This window comes from Fukomys damarensis, unplaced genomic scaffold, assembly GCF_012274545.1.
Source record: "Fukomys damarensis isolate Sample0158 unplaced genomic scaffold, DMR_v1.0_HiC HiC_scaffold_27, whole genome shotgun sequence".
Classification (NCBI taxonomy): domain Eukaryota; kingdom Metazoa; phylum Chordata; class Mammalia; order Rodentia; family Bathyergidae; genus Fukomys; species Fukomys damarensis.
The window spans coordinates 3,830,900-3,848,479 of NW_022900939.1; the positions used below are offsets into that span (position 1 = coordinate 3,830,900).

General features: G+C 42.0%; 2 protein-coding genes across 2 annotated transcripts; one reads left to right on the top strand and one right to left on the bottom strand.

Moving 5' to 3' along the window:
* Window positions 1-6,602: 6,602 nt before the first annotated feature.
* Window positions 6,603-7,544, bottom strand: LOC104851232 (olfactory receptor 9G4). The gene has a single exon (XM_010608406.2). It carries the CDS (start codon window positions 7,539-7,541, stop codon window positions 6,603-6,605), a length of 939 nt encoding a protein of 312 aa, XP_010606708.1. The 5' UTR covers window positions 7,542-7,544.
* Window positions 7,545-11,856: 4,312 nt separating this feature from the next.
* On the top strand, window positions 11,857-16,237 carry LOC109117542 (olfactory receptor 2T1). Its single transcript, XM_019205133.1, has 3 exons — window positions 11,857-12,399; window positions 12,493-12,605; window positions 16,069-16,237. Exons 1-3 carry the CDS (start codon window positions 11,857-11,859, stop codon window positions 16,235-16,237), a joined length of 825 nt encoding a protein of 274 aa, XP_019060678.1.
* The last annotated feature ends 1,343 nt before the right edge of the window (window positions 16,238-17,580 follow it).

Sequence of the window (17,580 nt, forward strand, 5' to 3'; positions counted from 1 at the left end):
CTCAGGCAAAGGGATAGAAACAACAAGTAAACATACAAAAAAGGTTTAACATCACTGGTTATTCAGGTCATTCAAGAGATGCAAATGAAAACACCCCTGAGATTCCACCTCACTCCAGAAACAATGGCTCTATCAAGAATTCCTATTTCAATTGAATTTTTACATGATTCATAACTGCTTGCTTTGACAGCACATATATTAAATTGATTAACATAGTATTTCTATGTAGGAATGGGTTATGTTATGATAATTTGGTACGTGTAAACTATATGTAATGAAATTAAACTTTTAACATTACAAATATTAATGTGTGGTCTAGTAAAAAATGCCTCATAGATTTCAAAATTCTGCAAAGAAATGAACAACACTTCATGGTGACATTTGCCTGGGTTTTTCAGAGACACAGAACCAGTGGAATGTCTGAGTGCATAGATCTATGTGGACAGACAGATTGCTCACAGAGGCGGCAATTCCAGATTTGCACTGTCGCCCCTCAAGCTGAAGACCCAGGAGAACCCTGCAGCCCAGGGCACCCTAAGAAGTGTACCGAGTTTGGCCTTCTACACAGAGGGTGCCTTTTGGCTTTTATTGTATGTTAGGCCTTGAATTGGTTAATTTCATTTTTTGTAATTGCCTTGCCAAATTAATTTCTATGAAAAGTTAGTAGGAGGAAATCCAATAATTTTGTTCAGGTTTACAATGGCTGGTAGCTGAGTTCCAGTGAGCAAAGGATTGAAATATAGACCAGATCTCCTCCTCCCTCTCCAAGAGCCACCATCACTAAGTGTTTCCTGCATTTCCACCTACAGGATTTTTCATCTTTTTACCTGAGATGTACATATACATAGGATTAAATATATCACGCACACACACACATATGTCTGATATGCATATATAGGTAAGAATAAAGAAGATATTGTATTAATTATACTTCACTGTAATAAACATCTTGTGGAGATGATAATATATGTGCATATCAATTGATTCCAAATGCAGAAATAGTTGCCAACTGGCACTTTGCTATGTACTAGGTGCCAAGCAGAGGGCTGTGATAGGACAGAACTGTACTGACTTGGGCAAATGAAACCAGGCACAGAATCAGTCTTCTTAGGTCTCGTGATCTAGGAAACCAAAACAAGATAACTGGTAATCAGAAATACCTTAATTTTCCCAAACTGTGGGGTGGGAGAGGAAAATTACTGTATCACTCTGAGGTTGGGAAGAAGGGCTAAAGATTTATAGTAGAGTCACAGTTAAATAAGAAAGAGTCATCTTTCTCTGATTAAATTTCTACCTAGAGAAGGGGAAATGACCAAGCTCCCATGCTACAGTTTTAGTAGCTCTCCCCTCTCATAACAGGCTCTGTCATATGTTGAAGAACATGGTCACAAGGCACAGGACGTGGTCTTCATTTCTGATTTTCATGGTAATGGCTTCTGGGCCCTGGGCCTGCGGTTCTTGCCAGGAGCTGCTCTAAATTTTATCATTGAATGTGTTGACCCTGGAAATCCTAATGTGGCAATAATATGATGACCTCAGCCTCTCGCTTTACAATCCTGTATTGAGAGCTTGTTTAGGAGCATAAGCACCAGCTAGATGGATGGAGGCCATTCTTTTTAAATGTGTCTCGGTGGTGGTACACTCTGTCCAAGCCACCGTTCAGAGGAGAACGGGGCCTTTTCCAGAGACTCAGAAAATACCCTTTTGCCTAGCACATTATATTTCATTCATTTCTTTGCAGAACACAGTTACAAACCCTTGCAGAGTCCAACCAAGGTCAATATGAGCAACTTAAGGAGGACACATCTTTTCCTTTGCATCAGGTCTGCTCTGTCAGATTCCCTTTTCCCCAAGGTTGACTGTTCTCCAAGCAGACTCTCTGGCTCTGCGTGGAAATGTGAAGTTATGGGCCCACACTTGTGACTTTGTTCATACTCCATGGAATAATGAAAGTTAGAATACTCAGTTTAAAATCACCTATAGAGATGTGTATGTTTCACTCATAGAGAAAACAGGCAACCAAAATCACTTTACAAAATCACCAGAAAAATATAACCGAAAAACTTTGAGGGATTATCGAAACAGCTGTGTGGAAGATGACTTATAAATAGGAGAAGTTAGTGACCAGTGCAATAATTCATGCATAGGCATGAACCACGGATACTCCTACGGGAGCTAGAAGGAAAATATAAAATTCATATAGGCATGAACCACGGATACTCCTACGGGAGCTAGAAGGAAAATTGAGCATTTAAACTAAGTCAACCCAATAACATTTAATTATCCCTGAGGGCAGCATTACTCTTATAAATATGTATTAGTGGAAAACGTTTTAATCTACTCATGATGCTAGACATACAGTTCACCTTTTGCCCCAGAAAGAGATTGTGACCATTAGGCTGATGGGTTCTTCTCTCATCTTGGAAAGAACTACAAGGGGGAGAGTCAAAAGGCACTGAACAGAAGAACTTACGTAGAGTGAAATCAGAAAGCAGCATTTATTGGAAAGTGAAAGCAGAAAACCAGGACAAAATCACAGGCCTAGAGCACTACAGCATCTGGTGCGAGTCCCTGGGAGAAAGACATAGGGTTGGCACCGGAAGATGGAAGAGTATGAGCTGGACAGCTGATCAGTCTGAGCTGGAAGCCTGAATAAATTGAAGATGCACGTCCATAAGTGAAGACTGAGCCCAAAGTCTCTGAGAAGAAACAAGATGGCGGACGCCATCCTGCTTTCTCTCTTGTTCCTTCCAGGCTACAAGTCCATTGGTTGGTGCCGCCCACATCAAGGGCGGGACTTCCCCCTTCCTTCACTTTCTGGTTTACAAGTCAGTCATCTGGACACACCCAGAACTGAGCTCCACTCATCCCATAGGTGTTTCTCAATCCACTCAAACTGACACCACTGTGAACTCTCAGGGTCAGCTTTCTATTACTCTGACAAATACTTGAGATAGTTATGTCCTGAAGAGAAAAGCGTTACTTGGGTTCACAGTTGTAGAGGTTTCAGTTCATGTTAGACTGGCCCTGTTGCTTTGGGCCTTTGGTGACTGCCTGGCAGTGATGGAATTTGGCTATTCACCTCTTGGACAGGAAGTGAAAGACATAAGGAGACTCGCTATGCTCCACACCTCTAGGGACACCAACATCTCCCACCAAACCTGATCCCTTGGAGTTCACAAGACCTCCCAGTGACAACTGTCCAGGTACCAGGCCTTGAATATATGAGCCTCCAGGGACACTCCACAGCCAGCTGTAGCATCAAAGAGACCCAAGTTAGACTTTAGAAGAGATCAGGCATGTTCTGGGAGGAATGGCCATAGACCCAAGTTAGATTTTAGAAATTCAAAACTCTAAATAATAAAGCGAAGGAAGGAAGTGTCACATCTTTCTATGACCTCGTCAGATAATTTGTGCCTACTTCACTGAAATCTGACCCGGAATTCTTGATCTAGTCCTTCCCCTAAGACTCATAATAAATGTGCAAATGCCCTGCTTAGCATTTGAGCGGACGACTTCCTCTGTGCTTCTGGGAGAAGGTCTTTCCATCACCTGCTAAGGCACGGGGTTCTTTTCACTTCTTTCTCATAGGCTTTGAGCATTTGCCCACTCTGAGATGGAAGAGATAAAGGGAATTTTTCTCCCAGTGTCCCATTTACTTTCATTTTCATTTTTCTTTTATTTTTATCAACAAATGTTTATATATGACTGTGGAGTGCATTTTATAACGGCAGATGTAATAAATTAGGCTAATTACTTGCAAGTGCAAGTACCCAAGTTCAATCCCCAGTACCAAAAAAAATCTATCAAATTAGGCTAATTAATATATCCAGTACCTCCTGCTTTATCATGTCTCTGTAGGAAGAATGAACACCTAGAATATGTGTTTTAGCAGTTTTGAAGTGTACAGCGTTATTACTACAGTCAGGGTGCTATGCATTACAGCATCAGAATTTGCTCTTCTGTCCACATAATCTCTGTACCCTCTCACCAATTAGTACTCTTTACTACCAACCACACCCACCACAGCCTCTGCTAGTTGCTATTCTACATCCTGCTTCTATTACTTCTTCATTCACGTTTCAGTGAGATCTCACAGGATTTGTCTTCCTGTGCATTCCTTGTTTCACTTAGCATCCTCCAGAGATACCTGTTCATCACAAACAGTACATATAATTTTTTTCTGTTTTTATGGACTTTGTACACTATCATGTGTGGCTAACTTTTCTGCTTCCATTCATCCTATTATGGAAGCTTAGTTTCGGTCTGTATCTTGGATATTGTGTGTAAAGCTGCAAGGAGTGCAGACTGCAGGTTATTTTACATCCTGATTTCAGCCCCTTGGGTATATAGCCAGAAGTAGAACTGCTGAATCCTAATTCTATTTTAAACGGTTAAACTATCCTCCATACTGTTTTCCAATGTGGCTACACTAACATATATTCTTTCCAGTGGTGTTCACAAGTTCCCTTTTCTCTACACATTCCCCAACTTTCCCTTTCATTTTTTAAAGCAAACTCATTCTCCTGTGCATAACATGGTATTTCATTGTGCTTTTAATTCATATTTCTCTGCTGATTAGTGTTCTGGAACATTTCATGTATACCTGTTGGTAGTTGATGTGCTTTCTTCTGCAGAGTGTCTGTGGAACTGGTTTGTCCATCTTGCCAGCACCGTTGGGTCTCTTGTAACAGTAGAGAATTCAACTAACTCATTTCCTAGTTCATCTTTGTCTCATCATGGGGTTTTATTCTACTATTAACTTTGAGCATTAACTGAAAATATCTGAAGTTAATATTATTATGTACATATTCAAGGCTTCCTTAAAGAAAGGTGAGTACTATCATTCCCACCTAGGGGTGAAGAAGTAGTTTGTGAGAAAAAAATACATGAAGTCTGCCAACAACACTCAGCATTCCTGAGAGGCGAATACACTGAGGCTCAGCAAATGCTTCTTGCACGCCCAAGGCAGGCAAAACCCCGCAGAGTGTCGGCCGTATTTCCAGGAACAATAGCAAAACGGCCTCCCCTTGCATGGGTTGAGACCTCCTGTTCTTCTGCACTCTTCCAAACCCCACCTTAGCCTGCATTTCCCTGAGCAGTGCTTAGGGACAGCAGGCTGATTCGGGAGTTTACCAGGTTGGCTGTGCAGAAGATATTTTAAATTAAAGGATTCATTCTCCTCAGTTTGAGACAGGAAGACTATTTCTTTGCATTAGTCTGTTTTGTTCTAATAATCAGAGTGTAATGTAAACTATAGAATGAAGTTTCTGTTTTTGTAATAATGCAGTTTTTGAGAAACGGAATCCAGATCTATTTTGCAAAAGAGAAGAATATGGAATACTTCTGGGAATCCTCAAGCATTCCATTTTACTTGATTCTCTCCCCGACCCCTGATTCAATTTCTTTGTTTTGCTATGAATATCATGAGGAAACGAAGGTGACATTCTGTGGGTTGTAGAGAGTCGTGTGTCCCACCCCAAGTCCATCTTGTCAAATTCTACCTTTTGAGATAAGAAGGAATGTGAAGACTTTTATGAACAAGAGCAGGAATTAAAAAACCAAGGCAGGGAAAGAAACATGAGGGATTTCAGAAATAGCTCAGAGGATGAGTGGCTACCATACTTCCTGCTCTATTTATGTCAATGACAAAGTTCTACTCTCTGAGTTGTAAGCTCTTGCACTGTTAAATATAATTTGTATCTTTAAATTGTAGTTCAATGCTTAGGATCAAATACACTATCAAGTAACATCCAACAAGTGATGAATAAGGAGGTGTTTGTTTCTACATAGAGTCATTGGGTAGATTAAAATAATCATCAGGTCTAGAATACATTGGGGGATTTGTTTGTTGCTTTATTTCAGTTTATCTTGAAATTCATGCCATTATTATTCTCTTTTAGTGTGACTTCAAGTTAGGTGACATTAGATGTGTTACTCTGTGGGAGTGGACACTTTTTTGCTAAAACTAGAAATAGATCTTTGGCGTGAATTGAAAATGATTTTATTTCATTAAATCTGAATTAAGTCTTAAACACTTTGCCAATCATTATGTCAATATAGAAAGTAGAAGGTTTTAACAAATATATTCTATACATTCACTTAGGTCTTTTGGAAGATATTAGAGGATGCATCTCATTAAAAGTAATCATTGCATTACCTTAAGCAAATTTCCAGCAATCTAACTACCATTTCACATCATTTAGTTATCGAACAAAATTTGCTCAAAATACATCAAAGTCAAAGATTTGCAGGAAAACCAGTGAATCCATGCTTTCTCTTTCAAAAATCTCAAAAAAGCCAAGAGGACAAACTATGCTAAAATCTAGTACTGCAATGAGGCAAGCATCAGACTGCAGAATTCAAAATACCGCAGTAGTATTGACTCTGAATATAATATATCACAAGAAAAAAAATAACAAAAATGATGATGATGATAATTATGGGAGACTGGGCTGTTGTATATTTTGTTGTGACAAGAATAATTTATCACAACAACTTACAGAGACGTATACAAACACAACAACTAAAAATACAGAGACGTATACAAACATGTGCAAGTCAGGACTTGGTAAACCGTAATAAACTATACAAGATGAGCTTCATGCTTGCGGTCGTATGGTCTGCACCACTTTCCTGAAGGCTTCTTTGACATCTTTGTTTCTCAAACTGTAGATGAGAGGGTTGAGCAGGGGATTGATGATGGTGTAGAACAGAGCGGCAACTTTGTCCCTCTCCAGGGAGTAGCTGGAACTCGGCCTGGAGTACACAAAGAGCAGGGAGCCATAGAATAGGACAACAGAGACCAGGTGGGAAGCACAGGTGGAGAAAGTCTTGCGCCTGCCTGAGGCTGAGCGGATCCTCAGGATAGCCAGGAGGATGTTGAAATAGGAAACGAGGGTGATGAGAAGACAGGAGAGGACAGTGAAGCCCACCAGACTGGAAAGGATTTTCACATAGACGCGGGTATCCGTACAGGACATTTTGACCAATGGCAACACATCACAGAAAAAGTGGTCAATGATATTTTTACCACAAAAACTCAGCCGGAAAGTATTGACGGTGTGGGCCATGGCATTCAGAAACCCTCCTGTGTAGCAGCCAGCGACAAGCCCAGTGCAGAGAGAGGTGGACATGATACCTGAATACAGCAGTGGGCTACAAACTGCCACATAGCGGTCATAGGCCATGGCTGCTAACAGGTAGCACTCAGTATAAGCAGCAACACAGGAGAAGAAAAACTGAGCCCCACATCCTGCCAAGGAAATCCGTTTATCTTGTGAAACACAAATGGCTAGGATTTTGGGGGTGTACACGGAGGTATACCAGAAGTCCAAAAAAGACAGCCCACCAATGAAGAAGTACATAGGTGTGTGCAGCCTGGAGTCGATCCGGATCAGGACAACCAGGGTCAAGTTCCCCATTAGGGTTGCCAAATAGAGCATGAGAAATGTTGGAAATATGATTAGCTGCCAGCGGGGCTCTGCTGAGATGCCCAACAAGATGAATTCAGTCAGAACCGTGCGATTTCCCAGTTCCATGTCCACAGAGGGGAATACTGTTTGTCGTGAGGAGAAGAAAAAAGAACTCAGTGATGCTTTCTCTTAGGAGAAGTCAACAGTGTGTCGTCAACTTGTCAATTAGGAGCAGATGTATGGACTCTTACTCCTTACTGTCTAGAACTATATGACTTCAATCTGTAACTATGGAAGAGGATTAAAGCTGGAATCAGAATTTGACTTTAAAACTAGCACTTTCATGTAGTCACAGTCTAATTCAGGTGCAGCCCATTTCAACAGGTGAGAAAAGGGAAGATCACAAAGAGCACTAATCAATTCCCAACAGGTCAAAATGGAGGAGTAGAAGTGACAGGCATGAAATACTCGGCTTAATCCTTAATGTGTTGTCTGTTCTCTTAAAATCTCAGCCTCCTTCTATAATTGAATGAAAACTTGTGTGCCAACCATTGCCCTGACTCTTGCATGAACACCAACATGCTGCACATACAGACATAGGGAACAAAACTGACAGCTCAGAAATCAACCCAGACAACTAATTTTACTTGTGACCGTGCAACATGTCACCCAGTTACACATGGGAAAAGTGTTTTCTATGTATGGTGTTGTGAGCACTGGATGTTTTCCTGCAAATGAATGGAATTTGACCCTAATTGAAATTACCCAGAAAAATTAACGAAAGATCTATTTATGTGTATTACTATCCCTGTTTCTGTCTACATGTATATGTATAGTGTCAATCTGCAAGTCTCAAGGGGTAACACACGATTAAAACTTCCTATACTAAACTTGGAGGTGTTTGTCAAAGTGACACCAAAACCACAAACAATGGACAATGGGTGAAACAAAACCATCTGCTACTATACCACACCTTCTTGAAGATGACAAAGGAGGGACAGGACTAGAAGTGCAGCTCATTGGCCTTGGACTGAGGAGTTAAAATCAGGATACAGCTCTGATGTTCATTATCTGTGTGATTTTAGGAGAGTGGTCTCCTCTCAAGAACATAAATCACACATATACAAAATTTTTGTTCCTTTTGCAAATACTGAGCTTCTACAATTTTAATTTGTCAGCATTAACAGTCTGACACAGCAGATTAAAAACCCCTATAGACCCATGGATCATTGCTTACATGGGCATTTCTTATCATTTTGGTTGAAATCAAAGATGAAAAATAGCTCAGATGACTACATTTGTCTGTTGATCTAAAGATTTGCATTCTCATTCTTGTTTCAAAAAAATTCTGCAAGCTGGAGCAAATGCTCTAAACACTTGTAGTCTATACTTTCTGGAGCACAAGTAAGTACTAGCTACTAAATTTTGAGAATCCTGCTTCTTTGAGGACATGTTAAAAAAACAATGCAATTCTTCACACATACGTAAATGTATAGATACACACAAAATTTTAGAGCATTTGCAAAGTCACAAAATCTATTCATGGGTTTCTTGGATGTGATTCTTAGCTTTAAACTTCTAATGCTGAAAGATGCCTAAAATGCTGCCCAGTGCTAACGTTCTACAGGAAGGCCAAATTAACTCACAGTGCCTCAAGCCGAATTCCCAGTCTTCAGTGCCAAAGGACAAAAATGATGTATCTGTTCATCTGCTACATCGATCATTGAAATTACACCAATTCCTTTTCTCAGGCCAAAGACTGAGTCTCGCCCTATGCCCTTCCTGTCCTGGCTGCTCTGCAATCATCCAGGAAATCCCATCGCTCCTACCCTCCAAGCTTGTCCTGAGTCTAACCACTCCTCCCCTCCTGCCTGCTCCCAGTCTGTCTACACCACTGGCTTCATTTGCCAAGACTGTTGCAGTAGACACCTCACTGCTCCAGATCCTCATTGCACAAAGACTCCATTTCTGTGCAGCATTGAGCGAAACTCTTTCACTATCAGGGATGGGGCGGGGGGATCCTTCTCATATTTAAAACCCAGCCTTGCAAAACTTCCGATTTATTTTAATAAAATTCCAATTGTACACAGTGGACAGGAAGGCTCTCGTGCCCTAGCCTGGGTTCTCATGTCCTCACACACAGACCCCTTGAGGTGTTTTGCACTCCACTGACTTTATTACACCTCCGTGCACACGGGACCTCTGCTCCACACTCAATTCAGTGAATCTTCCTTCTCTTCACATATTATCCTCCAAAAGTTTTCCTGTTGTCCCCTCTCCTCTACAACTTTTTTCAAATGTCAGTTTTATGAAAGACCATTCTAGTAACATTTCTGTAAGCAATGTTCACTTCCCCCTAGCATGCCAGTTCTCTATTTCTGTCCATACTGCTGTTTCCCTCACATCTAGATCGTTTCTGAAATCTTGTTTCGTGAAAAGTCTATCCATCCTCACCATGACACCGCCTCCCAAGGCAGAATGAATCCTCTATTTTGTTTTCTGCTGTAGCCCAGCATGCAGAACAGTTCCTAGCAACTAAGTGAGCCTTCCTTCATGAGTATTTCTGGAATGAATGGATAGGGAATTTCCTCATTTTTGAAGTGGCTCATCCAAAGAATTGTCTATGACTACCCTAGATCACACTATTCACTGAAAAATCTACCGGGAAACACCCCCCTCCGCCGACTGCAGTGCAACACTAGTGAGAAAGAAAACAGGTTCACTTTCCAGTCCTCAATCCACATGGCGTTTTGTGAGTACAAACTTATAGTGCATATTGATTACGTTTATCATGGGGAGTTGGTACAGGTACTGGGTGCTTTTTTATTCCTTTGGGAGTATGAAACAATCAGCACTAAAAACGCTAAAGCTCACCACACTGAAGCCTCTTGGAGGGTAAGAGGGCGTAGGGAGAAGCCGCTGATCCCTCAGCCCTTCCTGCTCTCTTCACAGCAGCACTCGAATTTCTCTGGAAATGACGGGGCCAATGGCAGGCGAAAATGACAAGCAAGAATGGGAAACATTCCCTAGAGGTGCGAGAAGCACGGGGCAGCATCATTAGAGTCAAGTCAAACCACAGGTCTTGACCTGTTGATCTCTACATAGTCGGCAGACATCCATGGTGTAGCACAACTGTGAGAGTGAACTGTAAATTGCAGATGTAGCATAGGATGAAGTCTGAGATCTACTTCAGGTGTGTGTGCTTGTGTGTGCACAGGTGCAGTCTGTGTGTGTGTGCTCGCCCGTGTGTGCATTTGCAATAGCGATGATGCATGCAGAGCCACACCAGACCCTCTCTCCCTCAGACTGCTGAGCCTGGAGCCAGTGCTTACCTTAAGAAAGCCCAGTTCTTGGAAGCAACACTGTTCCTATGTTCTGGTGACAGGTTCACTTTGTGGGCCCTATATATGCAGTTTTACAAGGACACATCCGGACCTCTCCCATCAGCAGCACAGGAGCATGCACCGGCAGTCTCCAAAGACTCCCCTAGACTCCTCCCGGAATTAGAAGTTAATGTGTGAGTTAGGATATGATGCAATGAGGAACAGTGAATTAAACGTTGGTCCAGTGGGGATGGGGATTTAGCTCAGTGGCCTCGAGCCCACTTTGCCCAAGCAAGGTCCTGAATGCAATCCCTTGTAGCTTCTCCTCCCCACAAAATTGGTCCAGTGGATCTGAGAATACAGTGATTAAGTGAATCTGAGGATATTAATTTTTCTAATTTGAATTGCAGAACTGAACTCTGTGATCCATATTTCTCACACCCTTCTCCATCTCCCTCCCCCCTTCTCCCTCTTGGTCTTTCCAGGCAACAATTCCTTATTTCATCTTTTAGGAAAGTCTTATCCGTCCTCCTTTTCATGCCCAGATTTAACCTGAGCACATCACCTTTAGCTCCACTGTTTGGAGACAGGACCTTCCAAGGGTGACTGACTAAGGTGGACACAAGTAGAGGATGTTAGTTCCGTACCACAGAGAAGCAGGTTCAGAAGCAGATTTTGGGGACCAGGAGAATCAGTTGTTCTTTTGTTATTGTGCATTAAAGATTCAGGGCCCTTTGCCTTTTATTCCAAAGAATAAATTTAGAAGGACAGGCTTGTCAGCTTGATAGCATACACGGCCAGACCTCCGAGTGTTCTGATTGACAAGGGCAGCATGCGGCTCCCAAGCCATTCTTGACTCTCCACGCTCCCGTCAGGTTACTCTGTAATTGAGAAATAGAAAAGTGCGGAGAAAGATCTCCAAAACAGTGACCCGCTTTCAAAAGACTTACTTCAGTCATCTTTATGGAGCGAGAGAATTGCTTATAAAACCAAGATGCCAAGACCCTTTTCCTTCTTCTGTTTTGTGTATGCACGAAGCAAAGGCAGCGAATATGACTTTGTGGTGAACACCGTTTTCTAACTTTGAGCCCCATTTTGCATATAAAGCATGGGGTCATATGTTGACAGGACCCCATGCTTTATATGTAAAATGGTCTCTCTCCTTCGGGATGATTGAATATGTCCTTCTGGGTGTCATGGCTTATGACAGATACGTAGCCATCTGCCACCCCCTTCACTATACTGTCACTATGGACCGGAACACCTGTGTCAAGCTGGCAGCCGTGTCCTGGTGCAGCAGCTTCCTAAGTGCCATGTCCATCTGTGTCCTCACCTTAGCTTTGCCCTATTGTGGGCCCAATGTCCTGAATCACTTTTTCTGCGAGGTGCCCTCAGTCCTGAGGCTGGCTTGCACGGACACGTCCCTTGCAGAACTGGTTGTTTTCATCTTCAGTATCCTCCTCGTCTTCATCCCCTTCCTCCTCATTGTTGTTTCTTATGTCCGGATTCTCCTGTCTGTCCAGAGGATGCGGTCAGCCTCGGGAAGGCACAAGGCACTGTCCACCTGCGCCTCCCACCTGACAGTGGTGGCCTTGTTCTACGGCACAGCCATCTTCATGTACATGAGACCCCAGTCCAAGTCCTCCCGGGCTGGGGGCAAGGTCATCGCGGTGTTCTACACTGTGGCCACACCCACGGCACAGCCCTGCATGTACATGAGACCCCAGTCCAAGTCCTCCCGGGCTGGGGGCAAGGTCATCGCGGTGTTCTACACTGTGGCCACACCCATGCTCAACCCCTTGATCTACAGCCTGAGGAACCAGGATGTGAAAGGAGCTCTGAAGAGAGCGCTTGCAAAACAGAGAAAGTGAGAGGTGCTCCTCCTAGCACAGTTAGTTACCTCTGAGAAGGAAGAGGAAGAGGAACATAGATTGGCCCCATGTGAAGACACAAGGCAGCCATCTAAAACCTCAACAGGAGGAAATGTTTTCATCCATTCTTCCTTAATATGAGAGCCTTAATACGTCCAACCACTGCATACGCTGAGAGCGTGCTGTTCTGTAAGTCACTGGAAGGTTCACTTCTGTAAAATCCTTGACTCTGTAACATGTCTCCGTCCGGTGTATCGGAGTCTCTTTGCTACAGAGAAAATTGTTTCCAATGTATGTGCAGAGCTTCAGAGGAAGTGTTTCTAGGGGCAGCACCCCGTACTTGCGTGATCTGTGTAGTTTACAAGGGATCCGGACTCTGCATGCATCCGAGTTGAGCTTCAGATTTGACGTTAATCTCCATACATACAAGCTCCACGGGTCCATTAAACACTGACACACTTCGGTCTGACCAGAACTCTTTTCCCCATATTACCTGATGGCTGTGTTTCTCCACGTGTGATTACATAGTTTCTTTACACAGCAGTTTTTTATATATTTTACTTGCATTGTTCCACAAATGACTAATCATTTTAAAGTTCTCCTTAATACCTGCATTTCTCTTAGAAATACGTACTTCTAGTTGTTTCTGAACAACTTATTTAAAAGAAAAGATAACATTTGAAATCCTCCCTCACATCATCAGATAAAATAGCTGTATATATTTTAGAAACAGCACTATATTTGCAAAGAGAAATAAAAAGTTCATAGATGTATACAATTTTAAAGTTATTATTTACAAAAATTACCTCTGGATTCTAAAAATAGATAAATTCAGAATTTATAAAACTTGCAAAATCATACTCATAAGGCCACATTTATTCAAAACTTTAGAAACAAGTGGCAGTGAATATTTTCTGTTTAACAGTTCATTATTGGAGCCAACTACCTGGCCAATCCACGGTTTTTTGACTAGCTGGTAGTTATCCATAACCTGGAATCATGTGGACTAAAATAAATAATGTGATGCAGACACCGCTGGCCCTAAACTAAGTGTCATCCGGGAATCCTCATGCAAAATTTCAGTCTTATGCTTGTTTCCTTTGACATAAATTGAAAATGCGGTAGTTTGATATCATTAAGTGGGCCGTTCTGTGCTGCATCCCTCATCAGGTAGAAACCCGGGTGGGTGTGCGTCCCGCACATTGTTTTATATCTGATCACATGACTTCCCTCTTTCACAAATTGTCAGGTGGGTCATTGTCATGAACTAAGCTTTCTCGGGGCCTGGTTGATCAGTATTATTGTCTATTGTAAGTGCCTGTATTTAAGAGAAAAATAGGATCTTAATGTTCTAAACTGGCTATGTATACATGGAAGATCATTTACTTTTATGAGTGTCAGTTTTTTAATTTGAAAATAAAACATTTGTTCGGCCCCCTCTATGTGTGTCTATCAGTCATCTCAGTATTTCCTTCAGCTCTGAAAATAAACTTACTCTAACCATGTCAAATTTTATCCTCAATAAAGAAGTGGTGGTTTTTCTATAAAATGGAATATTACTCAGCCATAAAGAGCGAGAGAATAGATTCATTCATAGGAAAATAGATACATATTGAAGATATACTCCTAAGTGAAATAAATAAGTCACACATGTGTAAATACCAAATAGTTTCCCTGGTGTGAATATTCTGCAACAATGCATAAGATTCTAATAAATTACTGACATTTAGAAATTTGAAGAAAGGAGCTAAAGGTGTAGGGAAGGTGTGATACTTAGGGGAAGAACAAAAAGCGAAAAGAAAAAATGTGAGAGAATGAAAAGATGAAAATAAAGTGTTTGTAGATGGGGAGGGGAGGAGGGGGTGAAGGGAGGGCAGAGGTAAGGGGAAAAAATGAGAATCAAGACTTGCCATGTAAAGGTACATGATCCCAACAATGAATGTAACTATCCTGTATCCCTAAATTGTACCAATAAACTCAATAAAATTAAAAAAAAATTTTATCCTCAAATGACTATTTTCACTGTGTTTATTTACCTGGTGTAAAGAACACTAATGCAATGTTGAAAGCTTTTAATGTTGTTCCCCTGGTGTGAAAGGTATAATAAATTCTATCTTCTTATGTCCTGTTACTATTATTACCAGTTGGTGTCTTTCCCCTTAACACAAAACAACTATTTATTTTCCCATTTAGAAATTAGGAGGATTACAGAATAGAATAGGGGAATCAGTTTTACACTGAAACTGATTTTTTAAGACTGATTTCACCTTTTCAGCATGATCTGAACTTGGAATTGGTCCTTAGATGCATATTTTGTTTGGTTTCTTTGTGTATTCAAGCTTTTTGGACTTCTCCAGCAAGGATCCTATTCACTATGGTCACAGGCGAAGGTGGATGTTTGGATCAGAATTTTCAGTACAATCCTACACACACAATGACTGAGTCTAAGCCCACTGCCCAGCTGAAGCTAGCCATGAATCCAGTCTTTTGTAGCGGTGCCCCAACTTGCCCAGTTCTGACTGTGACTCAGTTGCTGCAGTGGCAAATATTTCTTTCTTCTATAGACTATGGGTAGGAATCAAAATTGTTTTTCTATCTGTGGCTCTACTACCTGTACATTGAGAGCACACTGGGGCCCATGTAAATTTCCCTAGCTCCCATGTTGTGGATAGATAGATAGATATAGATATAGACGTGTAGATACACACACACACACACACACACACACACACGCACACACATATCCCATTTCCTGGAGATAGATAGATAGATAGATAGATAGATACCTCCAGTAGTTTTCCTGAGATCTAGAAATGGGTCTAGGTTTCGGCAGGGTTCTATCATTTATTGGTTCAAATAGCCTTTGTTGCTTACCGAGTATACCCCAAGATGTGAGAATAAAATCGAGCTTTTCTCAAAGTCTCAAACTGTCATCAGGGAACAATCGTATTAAGGTGCATATGTTTTAGAGTTAGTGGAATTGTATGCATAATATGTTACATCAGCAAGCCGCCATTTGTTAAACTCAGATGTAATTAAAAGCACTATACTTTAGTTTCTCACATCTTTTAATATGTGAACGAGAGCATTTTTGAGAGAGAAGGGGACACTATCAATACTTAGTCTGGGGCAACTGGAAAACACCCAAACTGACTTCAGCAGTAGGTACACTTGGCCACAGCACTATGATCTTGCTTAGCCCTCATAGTAGTCCCGCTTGTGCTAATGTACAGGTTCTGGAATCCTGGAGGGTAAATCCCAGAATGATTCATAGAGAAAGCAATGACTGGCATGTATAATTATTATAATATAATTAATATATAATATGTAATAGATGATATAACACCATCGCATATTAGTATATATTATATATTATTGTATAATTATTGCATAAGAAATTAATACAAATGGAAAACTGTCATGGTGTATTGGGTTCAAAGAGCCTTGACCTTCTCAAAGGCAGGTGCACAAGAGAATGGCGGGGATCACAGCTGAACGTGAGGAATTCCGGAGGTCATCGGTGGACATCAGTCGTCGTGCTGTTTCAATGTGGGCTCAGGTTCAGGCTCCCAAAGCCGGGTCTGATGAGGACTCATTGGCTCTGAAACACTGGGTTTACCAGAGTTAACAGAAAGAGGCCCCGGGTTCCTTCTGTACTCCTCACGTGCCCGTGTGAAGCAGTACAAGCAGCACGTGCTTGTCATGCTGTTCTTTCCGCATGTTCCCTGAGTGTCCATTATGTGTTTGCTATTATGACTCAGAAAAGCTGTGTGTATCTTAAGTAGCATCGGCCTGGATAGAGAGGCAGGAAAAGGGAAAGTCAAAAAGTATACTTTCAGAGCAGACTCTGGAACATGACATGGACCAGGGAGAAATAATACCAGAGAGGCTGTTTTGGAGGAGAACCAGGAATAACAAACGAAGGATCCTGGCGATTTTACAGTTCCTGAGCTAGGGAGCAAGGGTAACAATGGGCCACATGAGGAGCTGTAGACCCTGGTATTTCTGGGAATCCTTCCTAAGACGTCTTCCCTTGGGAGAAGACCTGACCTGGAGGTGAACATCAGAGTTGCATTCAAGCCCCAGTAAGAAAAGACCCATAAGGGTAGCTGTGCCTGTAAACCTGATTCACAAAGCCAGTGTCCACTAGGATTCCCAGCTTGTTGGCTGTGCTCCTGTACTAGTTTCCCTACAGGCCGCTCTGCGGACAGATATGTGACAGATTTCACATTTCCTCCTCCTGAGGAGGAGTGTTCTCTAAATCTACAGAAGACAGACTTCCTGTTCCCCTAGGGATAATTTTCAGGTGCCGAAATTGGAATCAGATCTTTGAGCTACCACCCAGCTTCGCCTACAAAGCCTGCCAGTAGACTCCCCTTCCACAGGCTCGCTGGACGTGTTGCATCGCATATGAACACTTTGCCTTTGTTCACTGTGTTTCCCCCTCTGCTCCAGGCTCCTAGACTCACTGCTTCTCTCTTCAGCTTTGGTCCGTGCTTCAGAGACCAATGCGTGAGCCTTTCATCTCCCAGAACGGTGCCTGAGCTAATATAGCACTTTGCCTGTGGGTCTCTTTTAACATTTATTGGCTCTTCCTGTGTTCCAGGCTCTTTGGATTTATCTGGTCTCCTTAAAAGTGTAAGCTCCAGAAGATCAGGTATAGATCTCATTATCCATCAAGTCTCAAGCACAGCTTACTAGAAAACTTCTCCCCCGAGGTCACATAGGCCAAAAAAGAGAGGAGGCAGAAGTGAATCCCAGCTTCATCTCACTAGGACGCCTCCAATCTGGACCACAGCCTGCCATGTTTCTCCTTCACAGCCCTGAGTACGACAGTAGCAACTCTGTGTTGATATGAAAACCAGCGGTTCATGTGGAGAACACGATCGACATGTTTACCATTGTTACTATGATTACAATACGGTGTTGATGCGTGAAAGAGAAACCATGATTTTTCAAGCATAAGAGTTT